Consider the following 14,650-nt stretch of genomic DNA (forward strand, 5'->3'; position numbering starts at 1 on the left):
ATGACGGAAGAGACGCCAATGACGCTTCCGAGCCACGGCTGACTTTCTATGAAAGCTCGTCGTTTGACGTAGAAATGTCGCTGGTGAATGTGCGTCCGCACACCTAAAACTCATTAATCCAAATGTTGTTCGTCGGCGTCGCGCCTGGAGGCAGAAAAGTGGCTCCAAAATGCAGCTTTGACAACTCGGTTAGCTTTCCCGTCTGGACGCTGATTGGTTCGTCAAATGTCCACACGACGTCTGTCAAGTATGTTTTTTTTTTGGTTTTGTTTTTTTTGTGTTCTCCGGCAGGACATTTCTTTTTTATGTGCAAAAATGTTGAAGAAGTAACTTTACGATGGTGGAAGTGCAGCACTGCAGAATGAAGCCGGTTAGCATGGCTAGCTTTACGGCTAACTAGTGCTAGCTTCAGTCTGAGACGCAACAGAATATTGCGTCAATTAACCCGCCTCGCGTTAAATCAAGTCTCTCATTTTGCATTCAAGTAATTCACTTAAAAGTTGCTTCAGTGTTTCCTTACCGTTCTTGTATTCTTCTTGTCTATGAATGGCTTTTTTCTGCATTGTTAGCAATATGTGTCTAGCATTTCTTTTGTTCGCGGCTTCTCTTCCAATGTTGGCTTTTGTGCAGCCCGCTGGAAAACTAATGTTTGCAAACTTGCTCGCAACTTTTTACGCGGCACTCGTCATCGTGTTGACTATGAGCCGCGCTCAGGAGCTCCGGCTAACGTCACTTTTTTTTGTTTGTTTTGGTTTTGTGTTGCAGGACATCATTCTAAGTAAGAATCAAGTCTTTGTCAAAAGTGCTGCTCCGATATGACGAAGAGAAACTTGTCTCCTCGGCTTGCAGAAAGGTAAACACGCCTAAGTCAAGGTTATTGATTAGCCTGGGGGTGTCCAATGTGTGCTTCCGGGAGCCGTTTGTGGCCCGCAACTTATTTTTTCCCCCCACATAAAAACAAATAAAATACAATTGCATAAAAAACATGAGTGGAATTAAAGAGCATTCTTGGGGGTACCTAATATTTTGGCCATAGCTATCTAATATTTTGTCCTCGGTTGGGCAAACCTAATATTATTCCTTTCCTAAGTGGGCTCCCGGGAGCCGCAACTAAATTTTTTCCCATATAAAAAAAAATAAAAATAAAATTACAAAAAAAACAAGTGGAATTAAAAAGCATTCTTGGGGGGTACCTAATATTTTGGCCATAGCTATGTAATATTTTGTTGTTGGTCGGGTGAACCTAATATTGTTCCTTTCCAAAGTGGGCTCCCGGGAGCCGTTTGTGGCCCCCAACTCTTTTTTTTTTTTTTTTTTTTTTTTTTCCCCCATTTGAGAAAATAAAACAATAAGTGGAATTAAAGAGCATTCTTGGGGGTACCTAATATTTTGTTAATAGCTATCTAATATTTTGTCCTCGGTTGGGCGAACCTAATACTATTCCTTTCCAAAGTGGGCTCCCGGGAGCCGTTTGTGGCCCCCAACTCTTTTTTCCCACATTTGAGAAAATAAAACAATAAGTGGAATTAAAGAGCATTCTGAGGGTACCTAATATTTTGGCCATAGCTATCTAATATTTTGTCCTCAGTTGGGCAAACCTAATATTCCTTTCCAAAGTGGGCTCCCAACTCTTTTTTTTTTCCACATTTGAGAAAATAAAACAATAAGTGGAATTAAAGAGCATTCTTGGGGGTACCTAATATTTTGTCCATAGCTATCTAATATTTTGTCTCGGTTGGGCGAACCTAATATTATTCTTTTCCAAAGTGTGCTTCCGGGAGCCGTTTGTGGCTCCCAACTTTTTTTTTTTTCCACATTTGAGAAAATAAAACAATAAGTGGAATTAAAGCGCATTCTTGGGGGTACCTAATATTTTGTCCATAGCTATCTAATATTTTGTCTCGGTTGGGCAAACCTAATATTATTCCTTCCGTGTGCTCCCATTGGCTCCCAACTCTTTTTTTTTTTTTCTTTTTTTCCATCCATTTTATACCGCTTATTCCCTTTGGGGGCGCGGGGGGCGCTGGAGCCTATCTCAGCTACAATCGGGCGGAAGGCGGTGTACACCCTGGACAAGTCGCCACCTCATCGCAGGGCCAACACAGATAGACAGACAACATTCACACTCACATCCACACACTAGGGCCAATTTAGTGTAGCCAATCAACTTATCCCCAGGTGCATGTCTTCTTTTTTTCCACATTTGAGAAAATAAAACAATAAGTGGAATTAAAGAGCATTCTTGGGGGTACCTAATATTTTGTCCATAGCTATCTAATATTTTGTCCTCGATTGGGCGAACCTAATATTATTCCTCTCCAAAGTGGGCTCCCGGGAGCCGTTTGTGGCCCGCAACTCATTTTTTGCCCCCTCATTTGAGAAAATACAATCACATACATAAAACATAAGTGAAATTAAAGAGCATTCGAGTACCTAATATTTTGTCCTCAGTTGGGCAAACCTAATATTCCTTTCGTGTGCTTCCGGGAGCCGTTTGTGGCTCCCAACTTCTTCTTTTTTTCCACATTTGAGAAAATAAAACAATAAGTGGAATTAAAGAGCATTCTTGGGGGTACCTAATATTTTGTCCATAGCTATCTAATATTTTGTCTCGGTTGGGCATACCTAATATTATTCCTTCCGTGTGCTCCCATTGGCTCCCAACTCTTTTTTTTTCTTTCTTTTTTTTCCACATTTGAGAAAATAAAACAATAAGTGGAATTAAAGAGCATTCTTGGGGGTACCTAATATTGTGTCCATAGCTATCTAATATTTTGTCCTCGGTTGGGCGAACCTAATATTATTCCTTTCCAAAGTGGGCTCCCGGGAGCCGTTTGTGGCCCGCAACTCATTTTTTTCCTACATAAAAAATACATAAAAATACAAATACATAAAAAACATAAGTGGAATTAAAAAGCATTCTTGGGGGGTACCTAATATTGTGGCCATCTCTATCTAATATTTTGTCCTCGATTGGGCGAACCTAATATTATTCCTCTCCAAAGTGGGCTCCCGGGAGCCGTTTGTGGCCCGCAACTCATTTTTTGCCCCCACATTTGAGAAAATACAATCACATAAATAAAACAAGTGAAATTAAAGAGCATTCTGAGGGTACCTAATATTTTGGCCATAGCTATCTAATATTTTGTCCTCAGTTGGGCAAACCTAATATTATTCATTTCGTGTGCTTCCGGGAGCTGTTTGTGGCTCCCAACTTCTTTTTTTTTTCCACATTTGAGAAAATAAAACAATAAGTGGAATTAAAGAGCATTCTTGGGGGTACCTAATATTTTGTCCATAGCTATCTAATATTTTGTCTCGGTTGGGCAAACCTAATATTATTCCTTCCGTGTGCTCCCATTGGCTCCCAACTCTTTTTTTTTCTTTTTTTTTTTTTCCCACATTTGAGAAAATAAAACAATAAGTGGAATTAAAGAGCATTCTTGGGGGTACCTAATATTTTGCCCATAGCTATCTAATATTTTGTCCTCGGTTGGGCGAACCTAATATTATTCCTTTCCAAAGTGGGCTCCCGGGAGCCGTTTGTGGCCCGCAACTCATTTTTTTCCTACATAAAAAATAAATAAAAATACAATTACATAAAAAACATAAGTGGAATTAAAAAGCATTCTTGGGGGGTACCTAATATTGTGGCCATCTCTATCTAATATTTTGTCCTCGATTGGGCGAACCTAATATTATTCCTCTCCAAAGTGGGCTCCCGGGAGCCGTTTGTGGCCCGCAACTCATTTTTTCCCCCCACATTTGAGAAAATACAATCACATAAATAAAACATAAGTGAAATTAAAGAGCATTCTGAGGGTACCTAATATTTTGGCCATAGCTATCTAATATTTTGTCCTCAGTTGGGCAAACCTAATATTATTCCTTTCGTGTGCTCCCGGGAGCCGTTTGTGGCCCCCAACTCTTTTTTTCCACATTTGAGAAAATAAAACAATAAGTGGAATTAAAGAGCATTCTTGGGGGTACCTAATGCTATGGCCATAGCTATCTAATATTTTGTCCTCGGTTGGGCGAACCTAATATTATTCCTTTCCAAAGTGGGCTCCCGGGAGCCGTTTGTGGCCCGCAACTAATTTTTTTTCCACGTTTGAGAAAATACAAAAACATAAGTGGAATTAAAGAGCATTCTGGGGGTACCTAATATTTTGTCCATAGCTATCTAATATTATTCCTTTCGTGTGCTCCCGGGAGCCGTTTGTGGCCCCCAACTCTTTTTTTTCTTTTTTTTTCTTTTTCTTTTTTTTTTCCCCATTTGAGAAAATAGAACAATAAGTGGAATTAAAGAGCATTCTTGGGGGTACCTAATATTTTGTCAATAGCTATCTAATATTTTGTCCTCGGTTGGGCGAACCTAATATTATTCCTTTCCAAAGTGGGCTCCCGGGAGCCGTTTGTGGGCCGCAACTCTTTTTTTTTTCCACGTTTGAGAAAATACAAAAACATAAGTGGAATTATAGAGCATTCTTGGGGGTACCTAATATTTTGTCCATAGCTATCTAATATTTTGTCCTCGGTTGGGCGAACCTAATATTATTCCTTTCCAAAGTGGGCTCCCGGGAGCCGTTTGTGGCCCGCAACTACTTTTTTTCCACATTTGAGAAAATACAATCACATAAAAAAAACACAAGTGGAATTAAAGAGCATTCTTGGGAGTACCTAATATTTTGTCCATAGCTATGTAATATTTTGTCCTCGGTTGGGCAAACCTAATATTATTCCTTTCCAAAGTGGGCTCCCGGGAGACGTTTGTGGCCCGCAACTAATTTTTTTTCCTACGTTTGAGAAAATACAATTACATTAAAAAACAAAAACATAAGTGGAATTACAGAGCATTCTGGAGGTACCTAATATTTTGGCCATAGCTATCTAATATTTTGTCCTCGGTTGGGCAAACCTAATATTATTCCTTTCCAAAGTGGGCTCCCGGGAGCCGTTTCTGGCCCGCTTTTTTCCCCCACATTTTAAGAAAATACAATTAAATAAATAAATAAAACATAAGTGGAATTAAAGAGCATTCTGGGAGTACCTAATATTTTGGCCATCTTTTTCTAATATTTTGTCCTCGATTGGGCAAACCTAATGTTATTTTTTTCCGTGGGCAAACCTAAAGTTATTCTTTTCCAAAGTGGGCTCCCGGGAGCCGTTTGTGGCCCGCAACTAGTTTTTTTTCCACATTTGAGAAAATACAATCACATAAAAAAAACATAAGTGGAATTAAAAAGCATTCTGGGGGTACCTAATATTTTGTCTTCGGTTGGGGGAACCTAATTATTCCTTTCCAAAGTGGGCTCCCGGGAACCGTTTGTGGCCCGCAACAAATTTTTTTCCACGTTTGAGAATACAATTACATTGAAAAAAACCCAAAAACATAAGTGGAATTAAAGAGCTTTCTGGGAGTACCTAATATTTTGGCCATAGCTATCTAATATTTTGTCCTCGGTTGGGCGAACCTAATATTCCTTTCCAAAGTGGGCTCCCGGGACCGTTTCTGGCCCGCAACTCTTTTTTTTTTTCTCCACATTTGAGAAAATACAATCACAAAACATAAGTGGAATTAAAAAGCTCTCTTGGGAGTACCTAATATTTTGGCCACCGCTATCTAATATTTTGTCCTCGATTGGGCAAACCTAATATTCCTTTCCAAAGTCGGCTCCCGGGAGCCGTTTGTGGCTTGCAACTAGTTTTTTTTCCACATTTGAGAAAACACAATAGGGTATATTTATAAATGTATGTACACATCTCCTCATAGAGGTTATTGGTAAAGACTAATATTACTGTTGGGAAATGTGTCAACAGGATGCCGAACCATCAGTGCAGAGGGGACACCGAGCTACCCGAGGAGCTGCAGATCCAGGCTGCGGTGGCGGCGGGCGACGCCTACAGCGTCAGGAAGATGCTGGAGCAAGGATACTCGCCAAAGACCCGTGATGCCAACGGCTGGACGCTGCTGCACTTCTCCGCCACCAAAGGCAACGAGCAATGTGTGCGCGTCTTTCTGGATTACGGAGGTCAGACTTGTGTTGTTGTCCTCAGTTGTGCCACAAATACATACTTGTTTGCCCTTGCTCTTAAACACATTATAACGGGACTAGAGATCAGGGACATAGGCAGCCGAGGCAACAAATCCAACTATAAAATAAATATCAATATTTGTCCATTAACATCTGGCTTTGTGTATCCCTAAGCAATATTTTTCTGGCCCCACTGTTGTCTTTGTTATTAGTATTAGATTTCTAAAAAGTTACTTGAGTAAAAATCACACAATTTGCACACAAACCTAACATGACGCGTCTGGATACTGTGCAGCTTCTTGGTCTTGCGTGTGCAAAGGGGCCGAGGCTGGTCTGCCTGTCACAATGTTGCCAAAAAATTTGTTCGGGGACATTTTTTCACCATGAATTTGTGCACGGTAAAATATACAGCGTGTTTAATATTTTTAACTTAAGTGTGACATCATTATTCTCACTAATCGGGTTATAAATAGAGATTGCCTGTGCATGTGATTATTTTTCTTCATGATAACTTGCTTTAAAATCATTAGTCAGATATTTAAGTTTTTATTTAAAGTGTTTGGAATATATGTTAAGATAATGTTTGTTGCATTGTTTAAAAGATATACAATTCAAAATGAAGTGTTCTATTGATGCACATTTTTCCAAGCTTTTGTGGGCCATATGAAATTATAAAAATAAAAAAAAGTGGTTAGATATCAAGGTACATGTTACACGTTTTTATTTTAGTGAACATGTTGAAATGTTATTGCTAAATTGTTCCAGCAGGTGTCGTTAGATGACGTCTTTACACGTGGCATCTGTAAAGCTGAATTTTAGAGTTCACTTTTAAGGAACATTCTTGAGTAAAAGCTGCAAAACATTTTAACACGTGACCAGAAAATGATAAAACAAAATTATAATAAAAATTAATCAAAAATTTTATAAGATCATTTCATTATTTTTTTTTTAAATTTATTTATATCAGGCAATGACACACAAAAAAACACGAGGTAGACAACACATAATATTATTAATATAATGCAAAAGGTAATGTACAGTATGTAAGCATGATGATCCAGTTTTGCCTGAAATGGAGTTCAACTTATTTACCTATTTAGTTTTGAACTTTATTTTTTGTGGAGTAAATTGTGTATAAATTAAATAATAATAATAATAAAAATTAGATAATTTTATGCCATATGATGTTCAACTTATTTTACTATTTATTATTTAACATTTGTGGAGTAAACTATAAATTGGAGAAATACAAATAATAATAATAATAATAAAAATTAGATAATTTTATGCCATTTGATGTTCAACTTGTTTTACTATTTATTATTTAATATTTGTGGAGTAAACTGTATAAATTGGAAAAATACAAATAATAATGAGAATCTTATTCATCTCTGCATCATGTGACATTCAACTTATTTAACTATTTATTGATAACTATATTATTTATTTAAAGTTAAAGTACCAATGATTGTCACACACACACACTAGGTGTGGCGAAATTATTCTCTGCATTTGACCCATCACCCTTGATCACCCCCTGGGAGGTGAGGGGAGCAGTGAGCGGTGGCCGTGTGGAGTAAATTGTGTATAAATGGAAAAAAATACTATATATTTTTTTCTCATGTGATGTTCAATTATTTAACTATTGAGAGCTTTATTATTTGTGGAGTAAATTGTGCGTAAATGAACAACAGGAATTGAATAAATTGCTATGAAATGGGAAATCTTCCTACTTTTTGAACATGTTGCAATGAGAAACTAAAAAAATGTGATGTATCATATTGTAACTGCATCTTTGAAATAAACTTCAACCTTAATAATAGTCACCAGTAAGAATAAACAAAAGAATGACGATGTTGTGGACATGGCCTCAACCTGTTTATGTTGTAGTGACGTGCAGTGACAGCTAGGGGGAAGTGTTTGTCAACAGCTTACCTGTGCCCTCTTATCCCCCACAGCCAACCCCACCGTGAAAGACCTCATCGGGGGCTTCACGGCACTGCACTACGCCGCCATGCACGGCCGCGCACGCATCGCTCGCCTCATGCTGGATTCGGTCTTCTGCGGCGACATCATCAACGCCAAGAGCAACGACGGCTGGACGCCGCTGCACGTGGCGGCCCACTACGGCCGCGACGCCTTCGTGCGACTCCTGCTGGAGCTGAAGGCCGAAGTGGACCCGCTGAGCGACAAGGGCACCACGCCGCTGCAGCTGGCCATGATCCGCGAGCGCTCCAGCTGCGTGCGCATCCTCCTGGACCACAACGCCAACATAGACATCCAGAAGGGCTTCGTGCTGCGCTACGCCGTCATTAAGGGGAACCACTCCTACTGCCGCATGTTCCTGCAGCGGGGGGCCGACACCAACCTGGGACGGCTTGAGGACGGCCAGACCCCCTTGCACCTGTCGGCGATCCGCGACGACGTCCTGTGCGCTCAGATGCTCTACGCCTACGGCGCCAACACCAACATCAGGAACTACGAGGGACAGACGCCCGCCGCCGTCTCCGTCAGCATGCCCCAACACAGCCGTGCGTGTCTGGACTTCCTGCAGGACGTCTCAAGTGAGTGCGCGCACACACACACAATCAGTTCTGACATCGTGTTCCAGTCCATTGATGTTAGCTGGTTGCTATGACAACGCCATGGCATCACATTAGGCCGTGATGTCAATTGTGACCTCAAGCGAGCATTGTGCAATGTAGCCTTTGTGTTGCATGGGATGTCAGAGGAACAATGGTGTCATTCCTGCCTTGATATTTAATATCTTATCTCACATGACACGTCTGCCTCGTCCAGCGCAACTTTTTATTAGAGATGTTCGATAATGGCTTTTTTGCCGATATCCGATATTGTCCAACTCTTAATTACCGATACCAATATAAACCGATACCGATATATACAGTCGTGGAATCAACACATTATTATGCTTAATTTTGTTGTGATGCCCCGCTGGATGCATTAAACAATGTAACAAGGTTTTCCAAAACAAATCAACTCAAGTTATGGAAAAAAATGCCAACATGGCACTGCCATATTTATTATTGAAGTCACAAAGTGCGTTATTTTTTTTAACATGCCTCAAAACAGCAGCTTGGAATTTGGAACATGCTCTTCCTGAGAGAGCATGAGGAGGTTGAGGTGGGCGGGTTGAGGTGGAGGGGTAGGGGGTAGCGGGGGGTGTATATTGTAGCGTCCCGGAAGAGTTAGTGCTGCAAGGGGTTCTGGGTATTTGTTCTGTTGCGTTTATGTTGTGTTACAGTGCGGCTGTTCTCCCGAAATGTGTTTGTCATTCTTGTTTGGTGTGGGTTCACAGTGTGGCGCATATTTGTAACAGTGTTAAAGTTGTTTATACGGCCACCCTCAGTGTGACCTGTATGGCTGTTGACCAAACATGCCCAAGTATGCTTGCATTCACTTGTGTGTGTGAAATATTATGTGACTGGACCGGCACGCAAAGGCAGTGCCTTTAAGGTTTAATGGCGCTCTGTACTTCTCCCTACGTCCGTGTACACAGCGGCGTTTTAAAAAGTCATACATTTTACTGTTTGAAACCGATACCGATAATTTTTGATATTACATTTTAAAGCATTTATCGGCTGATAATATCGGCAGTCCGATATTATCGGACATCTCTAAAAAGGTATAAAGTAGATAAATGTATAAAGTAGAAAACTGCCCAAAAAATGATTTACTTAGTTATGTTGTGCTAAAATAGTTAAAATGAAATCATTATAATAAAGTTGAAGTGCAAATGAAAATACAGCTTCACTACTTTAGTCATAATTCTTGCGCTTAAAGTTAAAAGTTACCACTGATAGTTAACACACACACACTAGGTGGGGTGAAATCACTCTCTGCGTTTGACCCATCCTTTTGTTCCACCCTCTGGGAGGTGAGGGGAGCACTGAGCAGCAGCGGTGGCCGCGCTCGGGAATCATTTTTGGTGATTTAACGCCCAATTCCAACCCTTGATGCTGAGTGCCAAGCAGGGAGGTAATGGGTCCCATTTTTATAGTCTTTGGTATGACTCGGGGTTTGAACTCACGACCTACCGATCTCAGGGCGGACACTCTGACCACAAGGCCACGGAGCAGGTTCAAAAAGGAGCCATTTTCTCGGTTTGTTTATCCCTCCCGACCTTTGACCCGTCAAACGAGAGTCTCGCGAGAACGAGAACGCTTAAATGGTAAATGGGTTATACTTGTATAGCGCTTTTCTACCTTTTTTAAGGAACTCAAAGCGCTTTGACACTATTTCCACATTCACCCATTCACACACACATTCACACACTGATGGCGGGAGCTGCCATGCAAGGCGCTAACCACGACCCATCAGGAGCAAGGGTGAAGTGTCTTGCTCAAGGACACAACGGACGGGACTAGGATGGTAGAAGGTGGGGATTGAACCAGGAACCCTCAGGTTGCTAACACAGCCACTCTCCCAACCGCGCCACGCCGTCCCCGCCTAAGAAATGTCTGTAAGACCACAGCTGAGAAATAGATTCGGCGGCCCGCTAGGGCAGGCCTAGGCAATTATCTTGACTTGGGGGGCCAAATTTAGAGAAAAAAATGTGTCTGGGGGCTGGTATATCTATTTTTAGGAACACTAATACAAAAACCTCACAATAATGTCTGATTGAATGCTAAAAACGATACGACAGACCACCTTAAAAAACGGAATGGAGTTTTACATTTTACTACTGAATGAGACACCCAGAATGTACATAAAAATAAAGAATATGGGATTTACAATATTAACTATGAACGATAAAACACTGAATATTGACAACATATGAACGTCACACCCCCTCTCGATCGACAGATGTTACCATCAAGCGAAACGTAACCAAAATGCAACAAACACAGCAAAATATGAATGCGAAGGGTAAAAATAACTATCTGATACATCACTAAGCTTTAGAACTCTGTTGTAAAAATCTCCTTCCGCGTCTGTCCCTGACACCCGCCTTTTTAGGCTCGCTCTGGAAACACTCTGTGGAAACGCTCCCCACCCACACTGCTTGGTGCCTCGTCTGAGCTGCTGCCATAGTAACTAGTATATCATGCAAAAGCGCAGATTTCAACCATTGAAATACTTTGTATAGTTCAAGACTTACGGTCATTTGCAGAGGTGAGTAAAGTAGCCAGAAATTGTACTCAAGTAAGAGTACTGTTACTTTAGAGATTTATTACTCAAGTAAAAGTAAGGAGTAGTCACCCAAATATTTACTTGAGTAAAAGTAAAAAGTATGTTGTGAAAAAACTATTCAAGTACTGAGTAACTGATGAGTAACCTGTTCGTTTAAACGGCAACAAATAATGCACAAAAACATAAAAATAGCAATGAGCAAATTCAGAGCCAGGAATATCTCTTAAGCAACTAAAACAATAATATATATTAAATAATAATACTAACATACAAAAAAATCAAGGTAAATTGAGCCACAATAACTTAACAGCACCATAGGCTCAGTAGGCAGAGATTACAAAGGAAAATAACAAGTTAGCCTTTACGCAAACCATAAACTGATAGGTGTGGGCTGCACGGTGCACCTGGGAACACACTGTGCACTTCTGATTGGTGTTTCTATGCATGCGTGAGTGTGTGTGCGACTGTGCGCGTGTGAGTGTGTCTCTGTCTGTCTTACTATGAGGCTGCAGTGCGTTAATAAATGTCCCCACACGATGTACATTTGACAGTGATTCCTGCTATCATCAGCCTACGGTGACAGCCAAAACATCTACTAACGTTACTTACCGCGATGTGCTTCCTCAAATTTGACGTTGAGTTCATGTAAGCTTAAGCTTGTTGTTGTTTTGCCGCTGAAACTTTGTGTCATGTGACCGCCTGGCTCTGTTTGATTGGTGAAACGCAGGCATGCGATAGATCCTACTTTGAAGATCTGTCTGACAAACCAAAAAACAAAGCGTGCATTAACAGATCGATAAAAATCAGTTGCGAGTAGCGAGCTGAATGTAGATATATGGAGCGGAGAAAAAGTAGTGTTTCTTCTCTATAAATATACTCAAGTAAAAATAAAAGTATGTTGCATTAAAACTACTCTTAGAAGTACAATTTATCCCAAAAGTTACTCAAGTAGATGTAACTGAGTAAATGTAGCGCGTTACTACCCACCTTTGGTCATTTGAAAACATCACTGCACATCATAATGGCAGCTACAGTTTCCATCTTAAAGATCTAAAAAGTTTGGACACCCCCTCCACCCTTTGGTTTGTGTTATTCAGGGCGGCCCAGGAGCCTGCAGGACTTGTGTCGCATCAAGATCCGTCAGTGCATCGGCCTGCAGAGCCTCAACATGCGGGTGGAGAAGCTCCCCATCGCCACTGTCATGAAGGACTATCTCAGGCACAAAGTCAATCGCATCCGAGCTCGTACGCAACCCCTGGTGTCGCCCACGCCGGGGAGAAAAAGGCGGAGACGAAGAAGATGATTTTTGTCACGTATGTGAAGTTGTGTCGCCGCATTTCACCCATTCTTCTGTAGGGAACAGCGGGCAGCCATCGTTCGGCGCCCCGGGACCGGATCGGGGGTCATAGATCAGCTGCTTGGTCATGGAAGCTTCCATGTGCGGGTGGGGTGGGAGGGACGAGGGGGGCAGGCAATGTGGGTGAAGTGCCCTGGCCATGGACACAAACAGCGACTAGGACGGGGGACTCGAACCCGGACTCCTCGTCACCTCCCCTAAGCCGCGCCGTCCCAGAATGACGTAGAAGAGAAAGAACTGTTCTCGGTTCCTTTACTGACGGGTCAGTCGGTTCCGCGCGTTCCTGCCTTGTTCTCCACGTTGAAACCTTTGCTGGCTCCGCCTGCCGAGTGTGCGTGTGGAGCGGGGGGGCACAGGCCTCAAGAGGGTCCCGTCTACGTCTTCCGGACTGCCAAGTTGACTATTCACGGTTTGCAGTCTTCCACATGGCGAGCACACGTCTCCTGGGTGTTATATTAATATTTTTGTACAATTTATTTAAACTTGTTTTTTTTTTTTTTCATGTGTGTGTTTGCACGTGCCATCTTCCTGATAAAATTCCACAACAAAACCTCAGAAGAAGTCACTCGTAGGCACAGGCACATGTAACTGTCTGGCTGTGTTGCCCCCTGCTGGATTGTTATGCTCATTTTTGGACTGCGGCCCTTGCAATACCCCCCAAAAATTGATACGACACTACAAAAATTATGCTAATAACAAATATATGTGCAACATGCATTAAAGTGCCCTGTCATTACTTAATTTTGTATCAGTGAGAAAAAAATGTGGACCCCTTGTTCCAACAGAACCATTCTAATGGCTGCCACAAGGGGGCCCCCTCATACGCGACAATGATAAATCGTTTGGTTTTCCTTCCAAGTGAATGGGTTGTAGGAAAGACAAAATATTTGTAATTTTTGAAAAGCGCGAGCGACTTCCTGAATGTACCAATAAAGTTGGTCTGAGACCCGGGGGGAGGGAGAAGCCCCGCCCACTTATCTGAACTCTTGCGTCATTTGTCCTTTTGTTTTGTTTTGCATTGTCGAGCCCTGCAGGTTTCCCTGGAAAGGAACTTAAATAACTTTGAGTGTGCGTGTGAGAAAGCCGAGAGGATGGCAGCCAGGAACGTATCAGATCATCTTACTGGGTTTTTTTTTTTTGGAAGGGGTTTTCTTCTTAGGTGCCACAGTATACAGTTGTGGTATACCTCTGGTTGTGCCACCCTCCACCAGGACAGGGGCGGTGTGGAGTCACAATGGATCAGAGGACCCGCCGGTGATGAACCCTTGAACATCTCAGAAATTTGAGCTAAACATGGCAACCAGTCCTTATAGCCTAAAATGATGTCATCTCAGGTTTTTGAGTTCATAGTACTGAAATTGACTCCGACACATCCAAATAAGGGCATGTTGCCTAGCATTTCCTGTCATCATGACTGTTCTTCATGGAGACCTGTCCTTAAGAGTCCTAACATCGACAGATTTGCTAAGCCTTGCTTTTGTGAAGCGTATGCTGTCCACCTGCACATGTCTACAAAGACTTCAGCTAATGCAAAACATGTTATTTCTTAGACTAGCAGATACTACACAAGTCAAGACTATGTAATCCTTCATAATGCAAATCAGGATATTTCTTAGACTAGCAGATACTACACAGGTCAAGACTGTATGTAATCCTTCACCTAATGCAAAACATGTTAGCGACCTCTCTAGTATCTGCTAGTCAAGAACTCAGATACACCTCTTTGGACACCCATTGCATCGATCAAGTTGGATCTACAACACTTTGCCAGTTTACATCACATCTAGTTATTTTCCAGGTATCAAACTGTTAAGGCGTGTTAACAATTCTAGTACAAATATTGATACATTTACTATGTGTAAGCAGTTGTCTGATAAGTTTCCTAACTGTTGTATAGAGCCTAGCATGTTAATGCAAGTTTAATTAGCTTTTGATCAATATTGGTTTGTTTTGTCTCTTTAGCTACTGGGTCAGGAGTTGTTTTGCTCATTACTTCAATTAAATATTTTTTTTACTCATCTTGAGTAATTGTCTGGGCTTATACATACAACACAATCAGTTTTTGCAGCCTTTCCCACTTGCTCCACCATAAGGAACACATTAATTG

General features: G+C 41.4%; 1 protein-coding gene across 1 annotated transcript; it reads left to right on the forward strand.

The window, feature by feature from the left end:
- asb7 (ankyrin repeat and SOCS box containing 7) lies at positions 1-13,542 on the forward strand. The gene is made up of 5 exons (XM_061963740.2): positions 1-247; positions 766-853; positions 5,821-6,032; positions 7,994-8,599; positions 12,284-13,542. The coding sequence occupies exons 2-5, from the start codon at positions 816-818 to the stop codon at positions 12,487-12,489; spliced, it is 1,062 nt and encodes a 353-aa protein (XP_061819724.1). The 5' UTR covers positions 1-247; positions 766-815; the 3' UTR covers positions 12,490-13,542.
- The last annotated feature ends 1,108 nt before the right edge of the window (positions 13,543-14,650 follow it).

Source organism: Nerophis lumbriciformis, linkage group LG06, assembly GCF_033978685.3.
Source record: "Nerophis lumbriciformis linkage group LG06, RoL_Nlum_v2.1, whole genome shotgun sequence".
NCBI lineage: Eukaryota > Metazoa > Chordata > Actinopteri > Syngnathiformes > Syngnathidae > Nerophis > Nerophis lumbriciformis.

Excerpts from the sequence above, each read along its gene's own strand:
- asb7 (XM_061963740.2), top strand. The coding sequence starts at position 816 with ATGACGAAGAGAAACTTGTCTCCTCGGCTTGCAGAAAG. Across the intron at positions 6,033-7,993 it reads CGTCTTTCTGGATTACGGAG|CCAACCCCACCGTGAAAGAC; the intron begins GTCAGACTTGTG and ends TATCCCCCACAG. Across the intron at positions 8,600-12,283 it reads CTTCCTGCAGGACGTCTCAA|GGCGGCCCAGGAGCCTGCAG; the intron begins GTGAGTGCGCGC and ends TGTGTTATTCAG.